This window comes from Capricornis sumatraensis, chromosome 4 (genome assembly GCF_032405125.1).
Source record: "Capricornis sumatraensis isolate serow.1 chromosome 4, serow.2, whole genome shotgun sequence".
NCBI lineage: Eukaryota > Metazoa > Chordata > Mammalia > Artiodactyla > Bovidae > Capricornis > Capricornis sumatraensis.
Window position 1 is genome coordinate 25,316,107 of NC_091072.1, and position 27,633 is coordinate 25,343,739.

General features: G+C 36.0%; 2 protein-coding genes across 2 annotated transcripts in view; one reads left to right on the top strand and one right to left on the bottom strand.

The window, feature by feature from the left end:
- Positions 1-8,149, top strand: part of ZDHHC2 (zinc finger DHHC-type palmitoyltransferase 2) — a 66,890-nt gene extending 58,741 nt beyond the window's left edge. The window contains exons 11-13 of the mRNA XM_068970158.1: positions 1,052-1,164; positions 3,126-3,200; positions 5,801-8,149. Of these exons, the coding sequence (XP_068826259.1) occupies positions 1,052-1,164; positions 3,126-3,166 (154 nt within the window). The 3' untranslated portion in view covers positions 3,167-3,200; positions 5,801-8,149. The remainder of the gene's footprint in view (positions 1-1,051; positions 1,165-3,125; positions 3,201-5,800) is intronic.
- Positions 8,150-12,064: 3,915 nt separating this feature from the next.
- On the bottom strand, positions 12,065-27,592 carry CNOT7 (CCR4-NOT transcription complex subunit 7). The gene is made up of 7 exons (XM_068970206.1): positions 27,437-27,592; positions 25,758-25,967; positions 23,744-23,937; positions 20,025-20,186; positions 18,357-18,501; positions 15,916-16,026; positions 12,065-14,305 (listed from the first exon to the last, which is right to left on the bottom strand). Exons 2-7 carry the CDS (start codon positions 25,872-25,874, stop codon positions 14,177-14,179), a joined length of 858 nt encoding a protein of 285 aa, XP_068826307.1. The 5' UTR covers positions 25,875-25,967; positions 27,437-27,592; the 3' UTR covers positions 12,065-14,176.
- Between the last annotated feature and the right edge of the window lie 41 nt (positions 27,593-27,633).

The window sequence follows — 27,633 nt, forward strand, 5'->3', positions numbered from 1 at the left end:
ACAGGAGAGGTCGTCTTTGAAAACTCTTCGTATCGTAGCAGCCTGCCCCTCTGTTCCCTTTATATTGCCTTTTACTGTTGTCAGAGCTCTTAATCTCACCTGATTTATTATATATTTATTCTTCTCCTTCCTCAATTAGATCAAAGACTTTACTCATTGATATACTAGGTACTTCAATGAGTATGGTTGGATGAATACATCCTTGCTGTTTGTTAAGAGTCCTGTTGCAGTAATGACTCTCCAAGGAGTCCCTAAAGTAGGCCTTAGCTACTTTTCTATACCTGGTCTATGGTCCCCTTCCTGAGAACAAATAAGAATTAGTGTAAAAGAAATTTTTCATATGAATAGGAGACACAATTTTCTTTTTTCAAGTTTTCCTCCAGAATTTTAATAAGGGATTTATTAGAGCAGCACGAAATTGAAATGATCTCAAATTTTAGATATGAGGTAATTATTAAGGGGAAAAGGCACATCCTTTAAAAAATATAGTCGACTAAAATATGTGAAATTACTCTTGGAAAAATTTTTAAGTAGTTTTTTTCATTTTAATATTATTATAATTACTATTTTGGTGTGTTGTAAAAAACATACTAATAGTTTCTGTGCCAATAATGTTTTAAAATCTAAATGAAATGTTATTTATTTTAAACCAAACTTTATATCACTGTCATCAGTGAGAAACTAGTATAATTTGGCATCGAATATAACTTAAAATCAATAATAAAATACTGGTAAGTTCTAATTACATTCCTTTACCTGCTAAAATTGGAGGCCGAGGCTTATTCTGTGTATTAATGATGGAGATTTGCCAAAGTCAAGGATTGTCATCATATTGTAATCAGAGGAAAGAAGAGAGCTGAGGCAAGAACACTTTTTTCATTGCGAGTCAGTATGACTTAATGCCTTGTTCCTGCTTTCTCGAAGTTCTCTCGGTAACTCCTACAATTGTCTTGCACTATGAGTGGTTTGAGTTCCTTCCTTTAAGAAATACTTCCTTTAAGAAATATGATCGAGAGTTAACCTGATGATCATAATGATAATTATTCTTCAGTCCCGAAAACCATCAGTTTCCTGCAAAGCCACTGAGAGAGTCCCAGAGCCACCTTCTTACTGATTCTCAATCTTGGACGGAGAACAGCACAAGCCTAGGGAAAGGCAAAGCTGGTAAGGGTATGCTGTGTGGCTGTTTTGAAATATTTTAGTTTTAAAAGGTGAAAGTAGTGAACATTTTTCATTCTTATTACTTATAGAATATGTCTTGTTTTGGAGTCAGACGACCATTGTAAATATAGAATTATTTTCAAAGAACCATTTGTGAAAAGCTTTGATTAATGTCTGGAAGCTGTAGAAAACCATTTTGTGAAAGATAGATTTACCTTACTTTTTTTCTGGTTTAGAGAACCAAATCTTTACTACCATGTATTAAATAAAATGATAAACTCAAAATATAATTTATTTTGAAATGGGGAAGAGTACAGTAAGTGCAGGCAGAAGGTTGAAAAGTATCTGTTAAAAGGGATCTCAAATTAATGTGGTTTTTACTTGAAAGTTTCTATCCAGTTTCAAAATATTGGATATATTGAATATATATATTGAAGTAAGACATTACAGAATTGCCATAACTTTTAGCTACCTGTTATTTCTTCATATCCCACTCACAGTTCTCTGGTTATTGTTGATTTTAATCTTTTGATTACTTGGGTCAATATGGTTTATTGGCAAAGAACAAGCAAATCTTTGAAGACAGACAGAGCTGATAGCAAATCCCAATTTGGGCATCTTATCAATGTGGGGCATTTGTTAAGTTACTTAACCTCCTTTAGAGTTAGCATCTTCGTCTTTAAAATACTAATTAATTCTCAGGGTTGTTAAGTATCAAACAAGACATGTGATGATATATGCAGGGGTGTGTATGTATTTGTGGTTTTCCAAGTGTAAAACCATGTATCCACAATTAAGGCACTAAGGTCTATTTTTTTTTAATTATCAAAGATTATAATTTTACAATATTGAGATGTATAGAACAAAATACAATTTTTGGAGGACAAATGCTCTACAATATTGTGTTAGCCTTGAACAAAGAGTTCTCTATCTTTCTCTATAAAACTAAAACAACACATTTAACATTATCCTGCAGGAATGTTGAAAACATCTGATATCGTCAGGCCTTAAAAATATGATATTTAATCAAATACAAATAAAAAAAGAAAAAAAATGATGTTTAATTTGGGAGCTAAAGAGTTTAAAAGAAAGAGGTGAAGTTGAAAAATTTAAGTAGACATGCCACATGCTGACATATTGAATGGTATGAAAAAATACACATAAATTAAAATTAGTCTTGTTCTTAAGGAATGTACATTCCCTCTGAAGAGGCCCATCATTTGAATATTCATAATTTGGTCTGTCTCTCCATCTTCAAACATGCCATTCCATTTTTCAGTATATGGGAGGGATTACATATTTATCCAAACAAAATTGATGTCTCCTATTTGCCCTTTGAATCCCTCAGTTTCCTTAGAGGCAAAGAAATGATGTATACTTGGAGGGAAGAACTCTCTTCAGAACAGAGAACTCTCTTTCAGAACAGATTCATATTTCACCTTATAGTTCTACATTAGCATAGAGGTGATTTTCTGGTTTCTATGTGCTGTTAATCTGGGGACATGGTAGATTAATTTTCTGTTACTTTGATAGATGAATTTAGAAATGGTTTAAAGGACGGTGTAAAAGAAAGAAGAGAAATGTGAGAATGGTGAGATGAGAAAGGGCTCAAAGATTAGTTTGACAAGAATGAAGAATTAGAAAACAGTGATTAGGGTAGTGTGCAAGTGCGAGGTTTAGCATATTTTACATTATCTTATTCACACCTCCTACTTCCTCCGGTGTATATATGTAACTATATATACACTTTTTAAAAGTGCTATTTTGGGAGTGCTGGTTGTGGCTGACTGTACTGTGTGTATGTGTGTGTTTTTTCTATATAACCATCTTGTAAACACTCATAATATGTACAGGATAACTTTGGCAATACATTGGTGGGATTCATGGATGAATAAACAGGTCTCTGCCTTTTTATTCAAAAGCAGCACCCACAAAAATTGCTAACGTATGTTTTCTCTTTAAAGGTATGAGCAATCCTGCACTGACCATGGAGAATGAGACTTAACTCTTCTAACAAAATGTACTCATACTTCATGAAAGTAAGGAAAGTTCTTCCTTTATTGTTATGTTTTATATTTTTAATCACTTACTAGCCCTCTTTGGGCAAATAGTTTCCATAAACATTTATTTTTGAGGAACTCAAATAGAAGATGTCTTAGCAGACCCTTGGGATTGTATCAGTCATACAAGAAACCTTTAAATATAGATCTAGCTTCAATATTAGCTAGTTATTTGGTTAACTTAATAAAATATAAGTTGATGAACAGAATTCATTTTTATAGCAAGAATTGATCCTAAAATGTTGAACTTTAAAATGATAATCTTGCAGTTTTTTGTTTTGTCCTTTCCTTCAGGTCTTATCCATGACCACCCATTAGCTGGATCTCACTGGGTCTAAAAATATAAGACAATTATAGCTTGTTAGTGCAGATCTCTCCCATCCTTATTTTTAGTCATAGTAGGACCCCAGAGCATGTGTCGCCCTTAAAATAATCAGTGTTCCAAGTCATTTTCTTTAACCTATAATTTTTTTAAACCTGTAATTCCAAATCAGTTTCCTTAAAGCAAAATCTATTTATGAGCCTGCAGTTAATACAAAGCTCCAAAAATGTCCTCTTTGGAACCAAGCCATAAATATCTTAACAAAATAAACAACTATATGTACTGCTACAATAAACAATGGGCTTTCCCAGTGGCTCAGTGGATGAAGAATCTGCCTGCAATGCAGGAGACACAGGAGATGTGAGTTCAGTCCCTGGGTCAGGGAGATCTCCTAGAGAAGGAAATGGCAACCCGGTTCAGTGTTCTTGCCTGGAGAATCCCAGGGACGGGGGTGCCTGGTGGGCTGCCGTCTCTGGGGTCGCACAGAGTCGAACATGACTGACGCGACTTAGCAAGAGAGTAACACCTTAAACAAAGTCATTTGTGTCAAAGTACTTCATAGATATCTGGTTTTCACCTTGTTCGGTTTTGGTTTTGATGAATGCAATTCTGTGTGCCAGTTGGCCAGCGTTTTTGGTTTGGGGTGACTCTGCATGATGGTGTTGTAGATCTGATTGATTGTAACTGTGGTTAGTGTCATGTGCTCGGTTGTGTCTGACTGTTTGCAATCCTGTGGACTGTAGCCCGCTAGGCTCCTCTGTCCATGAAATTTCCCAGGCAAGAATACTGGACTGGGTTGCCATTTCCTTCTCAAGGGGATCTTCCCAACCCAGGGATCGAACCCTTGTCTCCTGTGTCTGCTGCATTGCAGGTGGATTCTTTATCCACTGACCAATGGGGAATCCTGTAACTATATAGGATAGTGAAATTTTAACATTCTTAGTTGGGTTAATTAGCAAAGAGACAGTGTAATTTCTGGAAATAATTCTTAAAATGTAACTATGATTATACAATGAATCATTAACTAATACCACAAAGTATTTTACAGAACATAGTTCTGTAAAGCAGACAAAGTTTCATGGGATTCTTTTTTTCAGTATGTTGAAGTAGCTATAATCACCATTGATTGTGAGGTCATCTGGTTAAATATTTTATGAGCTTTAACATAGTAATGTCACTTTGTGTATAAATCAGGTAGATTTCCAAGTATTTTGACAAGATCAGTGTTGGGTTTGTTCATCATTATTCTCAACTCTTTGCAGGACCAGAGACATAGTGGTTTCTAAATAATTGGTAATTGGGTGATAAAATAGCATCACTGAAATTTAAAATCTTACAGAAACTTGATTTTATTACATTTGGATATATAACAGTAATGGTCACAAAACCCAATTGCAATATGAATCAGCTGTATTGATGTAAAAGAAAACAAATGATTTTTTGATGTAGTTTTTCATTCTGTTGGCATACCAGTGCCAGTAAAATGTGTCTTTAAAAAAAAAAAAAAAGAACTTTCCTAAGGTAGCTGATTATCCAAATAGTTTTTAAAGTTTTTCCTGCTTTACACCTCAGACTTGCAATTCTTTTAGTACACATTTATACTGAATGATAATGTGATATTTGACTATATTACTAAATGTTATCTTTGTAGTCTATTCTCCTTTTTGAACTATATTAGTAAATAACTTGTGGCCTTTTTGTAAAATGTTTGTTTCAGCATAGTTTCCAAATAGTCAAAATGTGCCTAAATCCATAACAGTGCTAAAGTATAGATTAAACAGCCTGCCCAACTTTCTTCCCTCTTATACAATAGGAAGTTTAAAATGCTGTGCTCCTGTGCACATGAAATTTCAAAATTATTTTCCTAAATCCTCTAACAACTCTCTTGAACTCCTATTGGCCTCAAAACTAAGAACATAGAGCCCTGTAGCTCAGATGGGGGCCCCAAACCAGAAGTATTGACAGCACCTGGAGCTTAACAGAAATGCAGAGTTGTGGATCTTACCCTAGACATACTGAGTCAGCATCTGCATTCCCTGCATTATAATAGGGTCCTCTGGTCTTGTGAATATATTATAGGTTAAGAATTCATGTAAGGGTCTATCTATATTCAAGAACACATCTAATGAGCCTTCTAGTATAGAAGACATTTAGTTTTGAATGAGAAGTGTTATTGCAACAATGAATGAGTTGGTTAATTTTTGTTTGTGTTTTTAGAGCTAACACAAGAGTTTGATGTTTTCTGTTTCCTCCTAAGGTAATGAATGCTGTCGATGGATAGAAGAGGCTTCCCCCAGGAAGGCACCTCTAGCCAGCTGTTCCCATCCACTTTGGCTGGGTGTGCAGAACGTGAATTGAGTAGTTCTCTCAGCATTTGCTTTTAAAACATAACACATTTTTACTCCAGTATACAGATTGTTTCAACTAATACAAATTCTTAAATATTAAAAGTAGTTATGGTTTATGAATCAAGGACAAGGATGCCTATCATAAAAACTTGGAATAAATTCATGGGCCAGTTTTCACCCAGCTATTTGGGTAGCACAGTGTATCACATAAGAAGCCCATTGATCCTCTGATTTTCTGATTCAGAAAATTGAGACTGTTAAAATACTGAGATTAAAAGATATCACATCGCATTATAATAAGCTTTATTCATAAAACCTATTAGTTACCTACGAGAGTGTGGAGGTAGCAGATGAGACTTGTTTACTCCCTCTGATAAGAATCCAGCCTCAGACTGTGTGAACTATAAAAACTGTGAATTCATTACAAATTTCAAGTGGCCTGAAGTTGAAGATCACCATCCTTTTTTTTTTTTTCTTGCTAGACTTTAATTCTAGCCTTTTTTGCCTGCTGGAAAAGAAGTATGATCATTGAAGCTTGAGCTCAACTGGCTAGAAAATCTTTGTCAGATTTAATACATTTCTATTTCATCAGCAATATATTTTTCATCTTTAATTATCTGAAAATGGGTAGAACTCTGTAATAACAATTATGAAGATTGGTTTATGATACTCTTTTTAGGTTATTTCTTCTATTGAACATAGCAGACATAATGATTTTTTGTTAAGAATTCCTGATGGGCCAATAGATTAATCCTCCATTGATATCTTTATTCTTTGTCCTCTCATCAGAAGTATGACAGTTAAACTACATAAATACCTATTAAGATTAAATTATGCAAAGCATCAAGCAAAAATCATATACTTTTGGTAATTTAGTTCAATATGAACTAAACGGTATGCTGTTTGGAAACTGAGTTTAAGAGAAACTAAAGTGGTGTGTTTGTTGATGCCAAAATGTTCGGCTTCGGTAAATATACTAAGAAGCTCTTGTGCCTTGTATGCACTATTTAAAAGTCTTATTTTATTCTTTTTTAATTTGGTGAAGTGCAAGTTTTGTAAATGTTAGCAATTAGATTACGCTGTATACATTTTTTGGTACTGATTTTGAGGATTTAAAGCAGATTACCTTTTAAGACTACACAGCTAAGGAACTGGTATTTAATCAAAGAGACAGTGGTATTAACTTTTCAAAATCTGAATTAGACAAATTCAACACAAAGTAGACTGGAAGACAAGAAGATAATGGGGTAGCATATCCTTGCAATTCACTCATACTTGCTAGAAGTAGGATGTTTTATATTCAGTGACTTTATGAAAGAACCAGTCCATTTTATAAATCATTTGAGTGCAGTTCTTTGAGCAATAGGATGGTGGTCTTTTTCAGATTTTCTTTAAAGTGAAAGATTTTGATGACAATCTACTTAAAGAAAACTCAGAAGATATGATGCATTCTTACTTTTATCTTAAAGCATTTGGTCATCATTTTCCATTACCTGAAGTGCCAGAAGTCTTAAGGGCAAGAGCATCATATAATGTATCAAGAATTATATGCAGCCAGATTTTTTTCAAAGCACAGTACTAGAGCTGTTTTTACAGACAGGATTCTGTTAGGCATCCCCTCCTGTCAAACTAGAAACTAGGGGGGAAAGTGGTATTTTTATTCTTTATCTTGCTAGAGTACTTTTAATCCCCGCTTTAGCTTTTTCATGTAATTATTGAAATACATAAGTCAATACACATTAGAATCAGATATGAAAACATTTTTTAAAATAAAGTCTTTCTCATTAAGTTGTAAAGTTTCCCTTTTTGGTTTCATACAATGACTAATTTTTAAAGGGTTTTTTGTTTTAATTCTATGGGGTTATAATTTTTGGAGATGATGACATATCTCATTAGATATGTAGTATAAATTTCACCTGAGTGAACAGAGCATCAAATAGACCTACATTTTGTATATATTTATAAAATGTACCTTAAAAACACTTTCAACACTTTACTTTAAAAAACTTAATTGCTTAGCTCAAATTTGAAGACACTTGAAGTATAAGTCCTGAGAGTCCATTAAATTATTTTGATTTTTCCTGTTTTTAGAGATTATATCATATAAGCATCAATTTAAGAATTTTTTCATTTAAAAATACTGTACAAATGCTTCATAGACATTAACTAGTTGCCATTGTGCGGTGAAAGGTTTGTTCTTTCAAAAGTAAAGAAAAACTGCATCTAAATACAATGATGAGACATTCAAGTAAGTGCTTATCTATGAATTCCCTCCTGTTATATCATAATAAAGTCTGGTTGATCACCTTTGATAGCTGTCTATATGAAATTGCCTTTGCACTGACAATCTAAATTGTTTTAAAGATACACTTTTCCTAATTGTCTACCAGAGATACTTGCAGGCAAAATTCCTGTCAACAACCTGGTTACAACATAAGTCTTTTGAGAAGAAGTGGATAACAAGATGAGGTGATTACTCATTAGTTGTTAAAGGAGTCTGAGGACAATTAGAAAGAGACTGTGATATTCGAGTACACTATACTTGAGAGATAGCTGTTGGAAATACAGCATGTTTGACAAAACCGGTCTTCACATCATAAAGATGTGAAAATCATACACAAAGGTCTTATAACCCGTGTTCATAAAAAATTAAGCTAGGAATCATGTGATGTATGCTTCAAGAAAACCTGTGAAAAAGCTGTTACTCCATTTATGCTATCACCTAGCAAATTTTCCCTATTTTGAAATAGTACACATAATCATGCTGGGCCAGCTCTGAAGTTACACTGTATATATTATGGTACACAATTACTATCACATATTTACTTGTAAAATTCTGAATTTAAGAAAAAAAAGCCCCACATATAACAAACTTGTAAAAGTTAAATGCAAATCCACTTACACAATAAACCGAAATGAAGGCATCCTCGAGTATGGCCATCCCACCTGTCTCCACAGACCACAAATTCTGATCTGCTTACATTTTGGTTGAAATGATAACATTTCAACAATGGATTTTCACTAGTAACATGTATCTCTAGTGGAGATAAGAGATATTCTGCATCTATCCTTCTGTGGAAAACTGCTCTAAGTAACTCCAAATATTTTAACAGCATGCACTCCGTTTCCGCCTACTTAGCCCAGGTGGCACTAGTGGTAAAGAACCCGCCTGCCAATGCAGGAGGCAGATCCCTGGGTGGGGACGGTCCCCTGGAGAAGGAAATGGCAACCCACTCCTGTATTCTTCCCTGGAGAGTCCTGTGGACAGAGGAGCCTAGTGGGCTACAGTCCATGGGGTTGCAGAGTCAGACACAACTGAAGCGACAGAGCATAGCACGGCCAGTTTAGAAGTACTTTCTCTTGTGGAAGCAGATTGTGTTACATACCTTCAGTGTTCTTTTACAGAGATACCACTGGAATTTTTTTTTTTACCTTGTCTTGGTAACAATTCACAGATTCTAATTTTTATTAAAACTTTAGCAATTTGATCATGTCACTTATTAAAAGCATTATGTTCCAACAGCGAAAATCTTGACCTTAAAATCCAGCAGTCTTTTCCTCCATTAGATTTAGAACTTACTACCAAAAAATCTTACTTTGCTACAGAACTCAGGCAACTGTGTTCCACTTTGTTAGTGGTCCAAACCCTGCACTTTCCCCTTGTCTTTGCCATAATGGACGTTATTCTTTTACAGTAGTGTCCTGATTTGTAGCAAGTGGGCAGCACCGAAGGGATGAGTTCGAGTAGTTTGAACTCAAATTTGAAAGGAACTCCTGTGGATGATACACAGGTTATCTCCCACCCTGATCTTCAGTGTAGCAGGAGGCTCTGAAATAGGATCTTCCAAAAAAAAAAGGGGGGATGTAGGATTCTTGTCCATAATGCAGTCTAGATTACTAAGAGCTCATTCTGTGACCCCTTTAATTGTTCTTTACCAATGGAAAGTTCAAATGAAAGTCTGGCCAATGCCAATAAAAACAATTTAAATCACCTGCAACCCTCTCACCACAGAAGTGAAGTCGCTCAGTAGTCTCCGACTCTTTGTGACTCCATGAACTGTAGCCTACCAGGCTCCTCTGTCCACGGGATTTTCCAGGCAATAGTACTGGAGTGGATTACCGTTTCCTTCTCCAGGGGATCTTCCCAACTCAGGGATTGAACCCGGGTCTCCCACATTGTAGACAGACGCTTAACCGTCTGAGCCACCAGGGAAGTCCCACAGGAGAGCTGACAGCAAGAACAAAACTGGTGCCAATGCCAAAACATAGATCTTTGCTATTCTTGTCATAGCCAATATTCAGTATTTCTGTAGTTTGCAGTTGGGGAGAAGAGGAATGTGTTATATATACATATTTTCTTTTTTTATTTCTAAGTACCAGTTAAATCAAAGGGGGCCTTTTGATAAGTGACTTTAAGCTCTGGTTTATGCTAAAACAGCTCCTCATTGCTCGTAAAGGACAGTATTATTTTATGGTTCATGAAAACTACTTTGTGTTACATCTTCCAGGGAAGGTTTAACAATGTAAGGAGTTCAAGCCTGACCTGAACTTAATAGTTCATTTGGCAGGCAAAGGTGCTTAATCAATTTAAGAAAAAAGAAAACATGCCATAGAGTTCTGCTGATGTTGAATTAAAAGAACTGATACCACAGAAAGCTTCAGTTCTGTTTATTCAGCTGAAACTAAGATTATTTTCAGAATTTAGATTTCATGTCTTTTTCTGTCAGTAGGTATAGCCCCTGAAGCCTAGTATTAAAAGTATCTTAAATGACCTATCCAAACATTTATTGTGTGAAAGCTGAGTATTTTTAAAATGCAACCTTGACTACACACTGTTAGTGTAACATGCAAACATGCTTTAAAGTTCTTTAAAAAATATTACTTAGGCAAGAAGTAGAGGATATGAGCGAGCCCTGGAACAGCTAGAATCTACAGGACAGTCGGTATACATATGTACACTTCAGGTATGGTCTTTTGGTTTGTTTATGCTTTTGCTACATGGTCTTTGCAGGGATTTAAGACACCAGCCATTAATAAACACTGTTCTTGTTAGAAAAAAGAGGTGTATGACACAAGTGAAATGGGTCCCCACCAAACACCTTACATTGTCACAAGTGTTTAGATTTGATCAACTTTTTCTTGCTCCATGCTTCTTTTACCACCATCAGTTATACCATTCCACTTCAGTTTGTACCAACTTAGTGATCTCTCTACTTGTGTGAAATATTCTTACCTGTAGTTATTCCGGACTCTTAATACAAACTAATTCTTTGGTTACTTGAAACTCAGCACAGATTTCTCAAAAGTGAAGAACAGCTGGGCAGTACTGATAACATCTGACTCATTAAGAAAAACACTCAAAATCATGTCTTGTTTGCCACAGTTAACTGCTGACAGTGTGTCGCACTCTTCAAGTAACTCTTCTCATCAGAAAGCTGTCAGTCTTTTCTCTGGATGTATTTCTTTGGGCTACTGCATTCAGACATGATATATAACTCACCATCAGTAAACGGCTTTGCTTAGCTAAGAAGTGGGTCACTTGTAAACATACTTTGGTTGCAGCTTTATTTTCGTGAAGAAACTTCTGCTGTTGCAAGATACGCCATTTTAAAAGTTTTAATTCTAATTCTGTTGCTGTCCCATGAGTTGGGAATATTGTGATGAATGTTTAGTCTGGTTATGTCAACATATATATATATATTTTTAAGGCAGTTACAGTGTCACAGTTGACTGTAATCTGATAATATAATCCACACTCCAATGTGCCTTAAAAGCACACCATTCAAAGTGCACTTTTCTTGTTTTGACACAGTGGGTATGAATTGGTAACCTAAAAAAATAATAAAATGTATGGTACAGAGATTCACATGGCATAACAATTGCTGTCGGGTCATCATCTCTATCACTGATTTGTAGCAAACCAGGCAAAAATGTGAAATGTTAAGACTGCCCTGGGCAGTTTCTGTAGCAGCCACTCAACTTTCCCTCTAAAGTGGAAAGATGGCCACAGACAGCGCATAAATGAATGTGGATACAATCCAATAACCTTTATTTATGGATGCTAAATGTTGAATTTCATATAATTTTCACACATCAAGAAATATTCTTTTTGTCCCCAACCGTTAAAAACTATAAAATCCATTCTCATGTCACTGGCCAGAGAAAATCAGGCAGCAGGCTGGTTTTGGCTGATGGGCCGTAATTTGCTGACTCTTGCTCTAGTAGACTTAACAGAATATGGTGAGTCCAGAATTAATGTCTTAGGAACATTAAAAAGTGATCAAGCAAATATCTTTGATCCAAAAGCTATATTTAGTGAGGGTTATATTATTATTCTTTTAGAAGTTATAAAATGTATTAATTCTTGAAACCAAAACTGATACAAACTATGAAATTCCACAAACTACATGGCTATTCAAAAGGCAATCTTTGTAATTATTTTTTTAAGGAAGTGAAGATCAAAAGAAAAAGAAACCAATTAGATACCTGCTGTATTGACTTTAAAAGGAAGCCACAGTAAGATCAAGTGCATTTACTTTTGTCTTTCAGAATAAATGCATCCCTGGAAAGGGGAGTCAGAAGTCAAGTCTTAACATTTGGTAGAGGTATGCATAAAAAAAATAAGTGAACACTGTTGTCCTGTAGAAGGCTCAGGTTGATTTTTTTCAATTAAGACATTAAAAATCATGTAGTAAACAAAATTACTGAGTTCTGTTCAGTTGCCAAAACTTAAAAACAAAAAAACACAATATCCCAAATATTTTTAAAACAAAATTACCAGTCACCAACATATATAAGAAAACATTTCTGAAGCCTTTATTTACAAAAGCTTTAAAAACAAATAATCCCTCTGTTTTGCAAATGTTTTGTTTAAAAAGGACCACCCAGTTACAGCATTGAAGTATCATGAATAAAGAATGTACAAGGGAAACAAACTAATGTGGCTAACATTTGGAGATTTGCTAATATTACTGATTGAAGTGCAGATGACACACATCATAACTTGTAGTCCGTCACTTCAGGGCAGTTAATTATTACCAAAATGCCTTCCTACGCATGCTCTGGTCTGGTCACATATTCCACATGGCTAAATATTTCACAGTCTCTTTTGTCAATATATATAAAATAGATTGCAAAGATATACACAAAAAAATAAACAAGCATTACACTCCTCAGGTAGTTTTATTAGCTATACTGTATATAGCTAATAAATATATAATTTTGTATTATGTTGTTTTGCACCAAATTTCTCCATTATTTATCTTTGTAGCAACTATGAAAGCTCGAATTTTTTTGTAATTTAATTTGGTACAAAATATACCTAAAGACTTGGCAATCTTTGGATTTGAATGAAATTGATTTGTGGAATCAACAAATCAAGAGCATTGTAAATATGGCTATAAAATTTTTTAAAATAAGGGTAAACAGAGATGGAATAAAAAGAAGCAGATAAGGGAAGTGTGCTATCATAAAATAACTGCAGCTTTAACATCTTGGGTACCAGTCTCCCGGCAGACATTAAATGTCCAATCACAAAGGATTTTTCCTGAAGGGTGTAAAGCTGGTTTGAAAAACACTTCAGTCACAGAGCAGCCTACACACATGCCAATTAGAAACTGACAGACACTAGATGTGCTTGGAAGGTTAACTACTATGCACAGAAACAGCAGTTACTAAGCTCCTCAGTAGTTTTTTGTCTTTTCTTTTTTGTTGTCCTGCTGATTCAACCATTTGCACAGTGCATGTGCTATATTCCATGGGTCAAAAACAAGTAAATATGGTAAAAGTTGGCAGATGGTCATTTTTCCAGCTAAGAGCAAGGAAAACCAAAACTGCTGATAAACAGAGGATTTGAGTCAGAATCACTCTCTAAAGTGCAAAATTGATGGTCCACAATCTCAAATAGCTAAAACTCCTGCAGAATGGAAGGGAGACATGAAACAGGGAAATAAATTACAGTCAGTGCTAGTTAATTTAGGAATGGGAAAAAACAAACCAAGCTCAAGTAGGTGAAGTTTATCAAAGTATTCAATACCGTCTAGCTTTCCCCACTCACACACTCCTACTAACAAGTGTATTTAAGGCCGGATTGAACCTGAATACTTTTCTATTTATTAAGATCTGAGATAGGAATGGTAGATACTTAGTGCTGAGAGGCAGAAAAATAAGCTATGAAGAAAAAAAAAAAGTAATGTCTACTGTCCAAGGGATTCAACCAGAGATAAAACCTATATACAAGCATGTGTGTATCTCAAATAAAATAAAAATAAGAGAACTATTTCATGTCATGACTGCTTGCTGGCTTCCTCTTCATATGCATTCCCTGTGCCATTCTGTACATAGGATGAACCAGAACCAAGGCCATACAAATGACCACAATATTTGGCATCATCAATATGATCTTCAAAGAACATCTAAAAAGGAATTTTGGAAGAAAAAAAAAAGATAATTTTAACCAAAAGGTACGACTGGTAATTTATATTTCAGCAATGTAAGTACTGATTATTCCTTAACTATGACAGCTCTTATCTATGGTGCTCCTCTGAAGCCACACATTTAAATTAAACATATAAGACTGATGTTCTTAAGAAGTACAGAGTTCAAAAGAAATCAAAGAAAAAGACTACCAAACACTACGTAAACACAGTGCCTTTCCTATTAACACTCAGACCATTTTATGAGAATCTGTAATAAATGGAAAAATGGCAGGCATTTTTCATCCATTAATTTAATAATACTTAATCATGAGAATGAATAAAAATAGCCAATAATGGGTTGGAGAAGGGGCTAAGGTTTATAAATAGCCTTAAGTCTATGTGAAAGGCCAAGACTTTCGGCTAAAAACAAACCCCCAAACATGTCTGGACAGCAAAATCTGAAAATTCACATCAGGTTATTATCCTCAATAAAACCAAGAAAAATAAAGATAACAAATTAATAGCAGAGAATCCACCGTTAACCAAACTATCAAGGCATATTTTTAAGTGCAAAGCTGAGAATGCAAAAGGTTGTCTTTTAATTCTCTAATGGAGCACTATGAAAACATACAAAACAAAATATTTACTTGTCAGGAATACAGTCCAAATCACTTCTGAATCAATACCACTTGGCAAAATAGCTATATGCTTCCTATTACACGTATTATTAATACATTTCTACAAAAAGCTCTAAATTCCCAGAATTATCCTCAGTCATTTCTTTAATGTCTAACAGGATATACTCTAAAGAATTCTACAGTATTTTGCAAAAAGGAAAACGTTTTTGTAAGCAAAAATGTCCACTGTTTTCACATAACTGGCTTTCTTTTCTTTCCATTTGTCTATTAAGTACACCTGTGCCCATCACTTAACCCAAGAGTAGACTTGGATTCATTAAATTTCATTTTTCTGTAGCTGACTTCTTTATACTTGAAGAACTTATCTCTGCCTTTTGCCTCTTAAGGAATGTCTGCCCAACATGATTTTTGATTTACCTACTATTTTAGATTTATTTAACCTCTTTAGAATTCAAAACCTCTTTGTAAGAATCAACTAAACAGCATGAGTCCTACTCTGTAAATCCTCAAAGTACTGAAGTACAGCAACAGTTTAATACCTAAGAAAAGACAGTGCCAGGGAAAACTTAATTATATGGATTCCTTGACTTGACAGAAGCAACACTAATGTGATTAACAGGAAGTACTCTGGAGTTCCCCTATTAATGTGTATAACCCTGGATGAACGCTACTGCCTCTAGCCTCGGCTTCCTCATCTAAGAAATAATATGGTTGGACCTACATAATTTCTAAGGTAGTTTAAGTTTCATATTCTACTAAGAACTTATTTTCTTTTTTTCCTTCTGAACTGCATTTCAAGATGACTAATTTTTGATTACTTTCATTCAAGTGTGGTAGATATAACTTAGATGGCAACTGTAATTATATCTTCACTTAATATGTACTTATTGCCCCTGAAACTTTTGCCATTATATTTTAATGTTCTCAACCTAACAACCAACTGAGAAAAAGGCACTGATGTCTTCATACTTCTCTCATTTTGAAAAAGGCCATTCCTGTGAGCAATGAGTCAGATCCTGCCTGATGCTGTGGTCCTATCCGTTCCAGCTCTAACTGTTCAGCAACTTCCTGTAAACCACCCTACAAGAAAGAAAAATTGCTTGTCAAAAGAAAAACATTGCAACATCTGGATTCAAAAATTATATAACATAGACAATGATCAAAACAGCAATGAGTTTCAGTAAAGATGGACCTTATGAAGATCAGCAGAAAATAAGAGAATGTGAATCACTGATGCATTTGTTGAATGTGGGAGATGTTTATAATTCAATAGAAAATTAGATCTTAATTGGGGAATTTTATCTTCATCATACCCTTTAAGGCATGTGATGGCAAGTAATTTCCCTCAAGATATGGGGGCAGCAGATCATATACAAGGTAACACAGGCTAACGTTTACAGAGTACACTCACAGGCCATCTCTCCATCCATCAATTCTTATAAAATGGACTGTAGGCAGGTACTTTATAAATTTTCTTAAGCTTCATATAAAAAGTTTCATCTAAATATCTCTAAATAGCTTCATCTAAATAATTTGCACAAAACAAAGCTGTTATGACTAATCAATCCTTGACTAGTTTTTGTTAGATAAAAAGAAAAAGAGTATGTTGTTATGAGAATATAACCCTTTAGAAGGGTCTGCTAAACACCCACCTGTGTAAATACTGCTAGGATTAGAAAGGAAAGATAATGAGATTGAAAGAAAGGAAGGGAAAGAATAAAGAGAGAAGGAAAGAGGGAAGGAGAATAAAGAGGGGGAAATAGGAGAAGAGAAAGCAAAGAAACAAACATCAGGACGAATGACAAAATGCACACAAAGAAATTTCTCTCTAAACTGTTAAGGCCTCTACCAGCAAACTAGCCCTTTTCTACGTCACAGCTTGCAACAGTGCTTTGCACAGCCATTGCTTCAGGGCTAAAAACAGCACAAGGATCAGGTATCATTAGCAGCTGCTCAGGAGAGCAACAGAGTAGGCATTCAGTATGGCTGACTATACGTCAGAAAGTACCTTTGTCATCAACCTAAATTTTAACACTGCCAGTTACTCAGGGCATATTCAGAATGTCTAATATGCTCAGAAAATTTTCAACAGCATACTCATAATCAATAATAATTTGGTTCTCTGTTCGCCCAAACTGTCACTATTCAGACATGTCAAATTTAAAAAGCGTATTTCCACAGCCAGATAAAAATATTTAGGCCCTGGCTTCTCAGCATGCAATTCTTTCAAGGGATATGCTGTCTAGAGACACGAGGACAGCCTACTGTAAGTTCACCTGAGTCACAGAAGAAGTCTAATCAGATTGCACAGAATTCTGCTTTTCTTTGGTACTACAAACATGAAGTAGTATTTCTTAAAAACTTCCCAAATTGTATGCTATATCCTGTAATGAGGTAAGGAAACTTCAGCCCAAAGACTGTTTCTCTTAGGATTTTCAGTTCATCTGTCAAAAGCAAAGCTTCCTTAAGTCAATTCCTAAATTATTTCTTCCTACATAAAAGTAAAACTCTTAAAGTTTTCACCATCTCCTAAAAGTATGACTCCTTGCACTTCTAAAAAGCTGGGGAGGAGCAAACTTGATCAGCCTTGATGTAGGTTCTATGAAGCAACAACTTATATGTAAATGTTTTTCTTGAGTTACAGCTTAAGCACAAACATACCTGAAAAAATAAAACCACTATGTTCTTTAGGTGTCTGTACCCCTATCAGTGAATTCACTCCAAAACTAAGAGCACTTTTCCTGATAAAGACACTTTCTTTTGGAAAGAATTAATGCTTAGAAGTAACAAATCATTACACACATGGTAATAAGCATCAGAATGTAAGCTGCTGTTTAGATAGGATATACCCAATTACCAGCATTTACTAACAAGATGATGTCCATGGGTTGGTAGCGAGGAGGAAAAAAAAAAGAAAAGAAAAAAATCCCTTTATAGGAACATGACCCTATGACTAAACCTGAGAATATAACCTCTCACCAAGATAAGCTGAAGGGGAAACTCTTTTTGCTACATGACTGACTCTAGCTGCACACTGCTGGTCCCGAGACTTCCTCCTACACGGGAAGATGCTGTGTTGGGAGACAGGGAGAAGTTGCATTTCTGTGTCAGACTCTCAGATTCTGTGCTAGTTCATGTTCAACGTGGCAAAAGAATGACAAGAATATGATCTTTGGTTTGAACCTTGCTAAAGCTTATTCTGCAAATATATAATGAAGCCTTGAATAAGGATTTCTTATAAACTTTTTTATGCAAAAAAGGAATCAGATGACAATGTATAATCAGATAATGTGCATTTAATATAAAACTTAAAAATAAGATTTAAATCAACATCCAACCCAGCATCCTTTAAGTCAGTTACCCGCTCTGAATAGCGTGTTGATTACAAATAAAACCATTTAAAGACTTACTTTGAGATTTTTGCAGCTCTTCATGAGGTACTTCACATCATAAATGACAGGAAAAAACAATCGAAGGATCTCAAAGAAGTCAAGTTCTTCTTCAGGCAAGTTAGAGTTGGTCAGGATTTTGATTAAGTAGCCAAAGTCATAACCACTATGAAAGGGTTAAAGAATACAGAAGAGGGATCATAAAAACCATAGAAGTGAAAAAAACATTTTTTTTCAATACAACTTTTAAGTGAGTCACACCGTAAAGGAGAGAGGAAAAAAGAAAGGAACCAGAAAAAATGCACAAAAGAACAGAGAAAATAAACACATTTACAGTTATAATGAGGAAATGCCATCATTCACAGACAGTGATAAGAACCTGTCATATCATCTATCAGGAATGTTAGTATACAAATCTCTATAACTATCCTAGGGCTGTAGTCATTGAACTACTATTTAGCAGATCCTTCAATAGAGAACTCTCTAAAATCAAACTGTCCACAGCAGATGTCTCAAAAAATAGAGATGAAAGGAGACTTGGCAAAAATGTCAAAGACAGCAGAAAAACTGGCACTCAGAAGACAAAATAATGCCTATCTTCCCATCATTTATATAATACAATCATACATTTCAAAAACCCAAACAGTAATTCCCTACCAAAGTATTTTCACTTAAGTAATGTTATAAAGAAATACTCTCTTCCCTCTAAATTTTGTTCCTATCTCAATCCCTCAGAGATACTAGTGGGAATGTTGTACATGAAAGAAGTGAAGCAAGTAAAGGCTGAGAACTAGTATCTAGAGAACAAAAAGCCAACTCCCACATACTCAAATCAAGATCCTGTCCCTACTGTCTGGCTTTTTCACAGCTTTATACCTCCCTGCACTCCATCCCACAATCACACCCCTTCTCTTCCCTGTCAATCTTTCCTTAAGATCTCGCACAGGATGCCTTCCCCCAAGAGCCCCACTCCCACAGATTTTTCAGACAAGCTGTTTTCTGTACCACCATTTAAAGCACATGTACTGTTTTCTCCACTTCTTTAAAGGGCAGATGTCACATCTTCAAATTTTTTTTCCCTTAAGACACATAGTTGGGACTTAAATATTTGATGAGAAAGGCTATTTAACATACCTTTTAAAGTGAGAGTACATATAAAATTTCTATTCAGTGTTTAGAGTTTTACTTCTTACTTTAAAAAAAGCGGGAAAAAAGCTTTAACATTGAAAACCATAAGGAATATCAAGATATAAACAATAAAATCAGAGATTATAGCCTATTTTGTAACTTAATTCCTAGAATCTTATCAAACTGCTTGACATACGGTAGATAACAACTGTTTTTTTGATGGATAAATGTTTTCATTCTAAGGCTTAGAAATGTTAACTCTATTTATTAAATAAATAAACCTATGTAATAACACAGATTCCAAATGGCGTTGCTGGACTTAAACCAAGGTCTGTTTTTTCAGCCTCCACTCTTTCCACTATGCAATACTGTCTCCCTTAGTCTGAAATGGATCCCACATCATTAAATGAACCTTTAAGGAGACCAACATTAGCCTGTTGAGCTATATGGCAGCCAATTCTCTGCTGAACTAAGCCTGAAATGCTGACACCATGACCCAAGCCAAGTGTGAAGCAGCTAGAAAATGGTAACACAAATACCATTTGCAATGCAATCTTTTACCTATGAAATGATAACCATTTGACCCCTTCACAGAGGACTACTCCTGATGTCATAAGAAGTTCTGCAAAGTACTGGGTCTCAATTCCTTCCTCCTCATGTTTTTTAAACTGGATACCAGATGTTGTGAGCAGCTCTATAGAGTCTTGGGCATACATGTCCTCCCTGGCAGGAGAAAAAGAAAGACAACATTCAAAAGTGCCATATTTCAAACTATGTTTCTCCCAGTGACATCTACAACTACAGTGCCAGAAATATCAAGAGAGAATGGGCCTGAGTCCATTTGTTCCAACATTTCATATATACGGAAGGTAAATGAGACTGAAATACAAAGGTCAACTTAATTTTAGAAGAATGTTCATACAGCAAATTATCATTTGAAACAGTCCAATGGTGAGATTTTAATCTTTACTATCCATCTCATTAGCCTTTCACAAATTAAGTAAATTTAACTGGGTTCAAACCAAAAAAAGGGTCTTCTACTCACCGTAGCTACCACCACAGAGTAACAGACATGTTCTTATCCGGGCTTTCAGTCTCAGCAGCCATTTTAATGCTGCCAAACAGAGCTGCAGCCACAGTGGTGAAGCCTGTGTCTATCTCCCAGGTTCTCAGCAGAGAGAAGGGAGAGAGATTGAAGGGAAAACTCCTGCTGTGCCAGCGTTAAACCACAGTCTGTCTTAAAGAAGGAGGAGTTGCTTCCTCTCACTACCATGAGCCTCTCAAACAGTTCCAATCAGCAGTCAGCTGTTTAAAATCAAAGACTCTGCTGGAGCAGCATTAATTTCTCCTTCTAACAGCCTTACTCCTAGAAGATTACTTCTCAAAAATCAAGCCAGGAAATCTAAATATAAACCAATCTTTCAAGATTTTACTTAAGCCAAAAAGAAAACCATCTTTAATATCCAAGCACAAGCACACAGGTATCCAAAATACTATATTAAATCAAAAAAGTGATCAAAATAAAGGTATGTTTCTGAGAATGGAAAGTATTTCATGCAGTGCCCACTGGATGTTTCTATTTACTTTGAAAATTGTGAGAATACTGATTTCTACCACTTAGCAAAAGAAAGCTCTATAAAAGCTTTAATAAAACTAAGCCAAAAGGAATATTGCCTTTGAAAAGTAATAAAACTAGCAAATGAAATATTTAAAAACAGGAATTGCAACAATTAATCTTAAGTCAAAATTCCCTGGAAAATTATGCCAGAAAACTCTTTCAAAAGGATATCTGAATAAACCCAATACAAGTTTTTTCAATTACACAACAGATATTACTGTCCTTGTTATACTAAAACATGTACTTTAAACAAGTAGAATCTCACTCATCACGCCCAGATGCTCACTAAGAGACATGCTCTAGCAACTATAACCAACCAAAGGCATAAGAGACTCCTTCTCCAGGCTCACATTATTCTGGGCCATATGCTCACTTTACTTTTACGATCTCTCTCTTAATCAATTTAAGCTTGAAGAGGGCAATGATTTTTGTCTGTTTTGTTCAATGTTATATTACCAGGGAGTACTGCACTATTTAAATCAGTATTTCCCAAACTTGCCCAATGATAATAATCACTCAGATTAACTTGTCAATAATATGGATTCACAAGTGCCACACCTGGACATACTGCATCGCCATCTCCAGGAGAGAGACCTGGGTGAGTACTCTGGTGTTTCATGATCAAATATCATATTCTACTTTACTTTTCATGTATGTATCAAGTCCAAATTCACTTTAGAGCAAATTCCCAAACACTGATCAGTACCTAACAGTTCTAATTCTTGGAGTTCAGCAACAGAAAGCAGACAGAAGAGTTATAATGACCATGACCAACTTTCCTCAACATTATGTCCCTGGGACCTAGCACCGCTGCTGAGACATCCATTCTAGGAACTCGATAAAAGTCAATTTTCACCTTTCTTCAAAATATCCAAGATTCATGGTGCTCTTTCTCCACATTAGGTAGAACCGGTTTTATTTTCCAACTGACCCTTTCTACTAAATAATATTTTTCACTACATCCTTAAAGATCTCTCAAGATATTAACATTAGGATGAATGGCAATAAAACTACAGCATGAGTTTTGCTGTATGAGAAAAAATGTACGAGAAAAAAAAAAGTCTTTCAGAAAATACAATAACAAAGCAGTTGTTATAAGACCAAAGATGTTTCTAGAAAGGAAAAATGTCTATTTTACCAAAACTGAGACCCTGATAGGTCACCTACTACTCACATACTGAGATCATAGCACTACCTTAGTACAGAACAAGGATCTGATGATCAGCTTGGGAAAAAAGCAATATAGAGCAAATGAAATGGTAGAGAACCGATTTTAAAAAGGGTTACCTTTCAGGAAAAAGATAAAAGGGAATTTTCAGAATTAAAGAACTTATAAAACGTTTAATCAGTCTAAATAGAGATAAGTACCTTTCACCCTTGACAAAGTTCTGGAGAGTATATTATTAAATCCAACAGAGTGAAACAGAGTCAGGCTAAACATAATGCAATTAGAAGCCATACTATTACACCACTGATAACACTATCCTCTAAGCTCATCAGCCCTGCTTGTTTTTAGATCTTACATATGCTAAGCATCACACTACAGAGAACAGAGGTCCTTAAATGGCACTACCATCAATTGGGGCTTCTCTAGTGGCTCAGATGATAAAGAATTCGCTTGCAATATAGGAAACCTGGGTTTGATCCCTGGATCAGGAAGAAATCCCTGGAGAAGCGAATGGCTACCCACTCCGGTATTCTTGCCTAGAGACTTTCACAGATAGAGGAGCCTGGTGGGCTATAGTCCGTGGGGGTCACAATGAGTTGAACAAGACTTAAGGGACTGACCACCACCACCACCACCATTAATTGTCCTACAGCTTCATTTACTATTTTGCAAATTGGATGTAAGATCATATGAAACAAGCAGAGACTGTCAAACAGAAGGATACTGCAGAATAGTAACATACTCAGAATGTATTCAGCATTTCCCCATCTTACAGTCAGTTTGTAAACAATCTGCCCTCACCCAAAAACACTGGAAACTTCCCTAAGCTATCAAGACTACTCTTACCAATTATACAGAAGTACTGTAAGTAAAGAAACTGGGTTGTGACCCAGGACTTGAGTTAGAATTCAGATTCCAAATTGTTTCCTAAAAGAAACACCAGGCTTGAGGATACTAAATACTTCTCCCATATGTAACCTGTAAGAGGTTCTGTGGGCTGGGCTGACGCAATAACTGATTTGAAAGGAAAATGCACCCAAGTTTCTAGGAATGATCTTATTATCACCTCTGATGAGCCTTCTATTCACACAATGGACTATAACCATGATAACAATCTCTTCATGAGAAGGATAACTTTTACAACAAAGACATATATATTTCAAATTGCACACAAAGTTTGAAAGAAAAATTAATGTTGTAAAGTTATCTTTTTTCTATCAAGAAATATTTTCAAAACCCAGTTTTCCAAATTTCAAAATAGTGGCAGTTATGCTTTTAAAATAACAGCTCTAAAACTCAAAAGTTTCAGCATTTAAGTCTTTATCCTGATTTTTTTTGTCCCATAATAAAAAGAAGAAACAAAGTTTTGAAATTTTAGGTTTTAAATATTTCCAGGGTAGCGATACCAAATTTCATTTGTTGTACCTGATGGAAATTAATTTCTAAAATTAAACTAAAAAAAACAAGTTTGGGTTAAATTTATTTCCTACTTACGTCAAATTAAATTTAAAGTTAAACTGCCAAGTTGAAGTTCCTGGTGGGTATTCTCCTTGCTCATTCATAAATGTCAGTCCTAGCTGAATTATCTTCAACAAGTCTACATTACACCGCAACAGTTGGTACTGATAGTCAGCATTACTCCTGAATTCTCCAATGGGTCTTGCAACCACGCCTGGAAACTCGGTGTCCTGTAAAATAGTTTTAAGGGTCATTACTTACTAAATGGTTGAAACCACAATCCAAAAATTCCTAGAATAATTAATTTTGAGTACACATTGAAGAATCCTGTTAGGGGTGATATTCTACACAATTCATGTTCAATTACAATGTACCTTTTAACTAGGAAGAGTATTACTTTTTAAAACCATAAAACCACAAACTTAATGACTTCCTCTTACTTTAAATATCATATCAGGAAAAAATTACCATGTATAATGTACACATAATAAATGTAACTAAGTACTCTATTCCTGAGGAAGAAGAAGAAAATTACAAATTCATGTTTTTCAACAAGTATGTGAAACTATGCTCGCAGTATTGTAATATTAAAACCAATGAAGACGATTAAAAAGACTAGAAAATGTACCATACTTTTTAATTGCTTTTCTGAAGTAAGTATTTAGATAAATACCAAAACCCTCCTACTTTTTTGGCCTAAAACAGTACTCTCTACACTCCAGAGAAAACATACCCTTAAAGACAGCATGCCACCACTCATTCTTGTAGAAAGCTATCACATATCTAAAGTTGTCACTGCTTTCATTTGAGAAATAAATGATCACTATTAATTTCTACCGTAAAAAATAACTTCATTCTAATTATGGATAAGAAAATACATCTATTAAATAGGACATTATCTGTGTACATTCAAATATTCATCTTTTAACCAACCAACCTGCCCCTCCCCAAAGCAGCATATTTATTTATATTAAATATGCTAAGAAAATAAACATATCATTTTAGTAGTAAAATTCAAATTAAGAAACTAAGAACAAAACCTAAATTTCAATTCTTATAAAGGAGAGAAATGGAAACTTTTCTAAATTCAGTCAAACTCAACAACCACTTTATTGGATGCTATGTATTATGCTAAGTGTTGGGGGGAGAAAGGATGATTAAGATACTAAGCTCTTTCTTCTCAAAACTAATATTCTAGAATACCATAGAGAAGTCAAAACAGACAGTGCTCAAGAAGCAAAAAAATTAATTGAGTAGACAGGCTAGGCAGAGTGAACAGTATATGCAAAACTAGAAATGATTAACAACACAGTATGTTCACGGAATTCCACTGGTAATTAAAAAACAAACAAAAAACTACAGATCAACAATGCTTCAATGGAAGATCTGAATTTTTTTGTTTGAGAAAGACATTTAGGAGCTCCATCTGGTATTAGTATCAGGCCTTAGTGTTGCTAGGAGCAGACCTGGCATTCACAGCTAGGTCCTAATGGGTCTTCTGCTGAATATAAACAATTTCACACCATAACATCAGACAAGGCCAGTCTGTAATCATAACTGAACATATGCAAAAACACATTGTCCAAACCATAAAAATGATCAAACCTCCTTCTATCTTAAATAACAAGTGACTGTTGCTTCTTTACAGCTTTAGCCTCACTCTAGTCTTCTCTCATTCTAGTTGAGACTCATTAAGATATCCTATCGTGGAATTACCCCAGCTTCCCAACAGTTCAGAGCAGAGCCCCACTTCTTCACTCCCTTCCTAAAACCACTGCCACACACCCCAGTTCCTAGAAGGTCTTTCTAACACTCGCTTACGCAAATAACCCCATGGTTCTAAGAATGAATTTTCCCTCAATGCAATGAGTAAGAAACCCAACTTGTCACATTACTGGTGTGTTCTTGGTGGTCTTTAGTTGGGAGGTCATTGACAAAATTATTTTCATTAAATACCTAGAAAAAAAATCAAGCAGAAGGGTTGAATTCAAGATGTTTTAAAATCCTCTTTCATAAAAGGTTATTTTAAAGATTTTGCTCATAGGCATACCATAGCAACATAATTATATTTTCGGATAACTTGACGAATTTTCTTCATCTCTTCATCCAGGTTGCAAGCCCAAACTTCACAAATTCTTTGGCTATGATCTACAGTTGCTGCTGGCATAGTGAGGGCACAAGGAGTCTAGCTGCCAAGCATCAAAATGTTATACTTGATTGAAGATTTGTTTCGTAAATACTTTATCCTTTATTTGTGTACCTGTCAAAATAAGAATCAGTTATACCAGGAATCTGAATCACAGAATGATTGAGTTGATAGAAACCTAAGAGATATTTATTTGAGGTCCTTGATTTATGAGAAAATCAAAGTTTAGGATGTGACTTGTCTAAAGTCACACCACTAATCAGTAGGAGGAAAAGAACAACACAGGTTTCCTGGTTCTAATGTTAGGTAAAAAGTGTTTTCTGCATACACACTAATCATTTTTAAAAACTTCCCATTAATAAAAAATTGCTCTGAATTCAACTCACTCTCTGAATAAAACTTTATAAAGACATCCCTTTTCAGGTAAACATGAAAAGTGACATACTGAAAGACGTAACAAGATCAGATGTTACTAGGGCAAAGGCAGTATTAGTACTTGCTTTTATTCCTAACTGAACATTCAAAGTCTGATTTAACTACAAAATTTACCAGAATTTATTTAGGTCAGATGGGAGGGGCCAAAGGTAAATAATGTTTTTCTTTTAAAAAGTTCTTTCTGAGCAATAAAGAATAGCCACAGAAACTGTTTCAATGTCTGTAACTGCTGATGGGAGAAAGAAGGGAAGCGATAGAGTCTCTGCATTTCAAACTCTAATTTCCTAAAAATCCGAGCATTTTCCCTGGTTACCAAACACACGTCACGTTTCTTACAAACACAGGTTTCATGGTAACAGCACAGTCCAACATTTTGGTTCTTAAGCGGGGAAATTCCAGATCCTCTTTCGCTTTTCACACAAGTTTGAAAAAACCGTGTAACAGACAAGTGTAAAAAGGAGTTGTGACCTCTTCTTATAACTCTACAGTCACAAATGTAACCTCGCGTGCTCTAAGAACAGAAACCAAAGATGGAAGGGCTACTCCCTTTATAACCCTCTTCACTCGGCTACACACACACAGACACACACACACAATTTGGAAAGGCCCTGTCGTTGAACATTGCTTTCCTCCACCTCGCTCTCTACTACACTTCCAGAAGACCTGAAGAGGCACCAGAGGCCTTCTCGTTACTGGAGGTAGCCAACTCCGAACAGCGGGTTCCCAACGAAACGCGAGGACAGTACAGACACATTCAAGTCATAGATAACTCTCTTCCCTGGCAGAGAGCCAGCGCGAAGGCTGCTGATAACCACTGACTGGAGCCCGATTGACTCCAAGCCCCGCCGCAAGGACTGCAAGGAGCTGACGGTCTAGGCCACCACCCTCCACTCCCAATTTCCGTCCCGCACCACTGAAGCCCCAGGTACAAAGCCTTCGCGTCATCACCCCGCGCCACCCCCTCGACAGACCCCCCAAGCTCCAATTACCTTCCCCCCCGCCACCCGCCGCCCGGCCCGTCCCAGCGCCCGCCGCGCTCCAGCTGGCGCCATCGCGCGCCCTCTCAGGTTCGCCGTTCCCGCCCCCTTCCTACTTCCCCAACCCGCCCCTCCCCCCCCCCCCAAGTCTGAGGTAGACGCGAGATCTACTTGTGTCGCTGAGCTCGCGCTCCTCCTCCTCCTTCTCGCCATAGAGACAGCACCCAGCGGCGGCAGCGGCGGTGGCGGTAGCGGCGGGGGCAGCAGCGGGTGCCCCATAGACACCGCTCGCCCGGCAAGGGGGAAAGGGGAGCCGGAGCTTCGCCGCACCGCGCTGCGCTGTCGCTTCTCGCGCGTCCGGGCAGGGG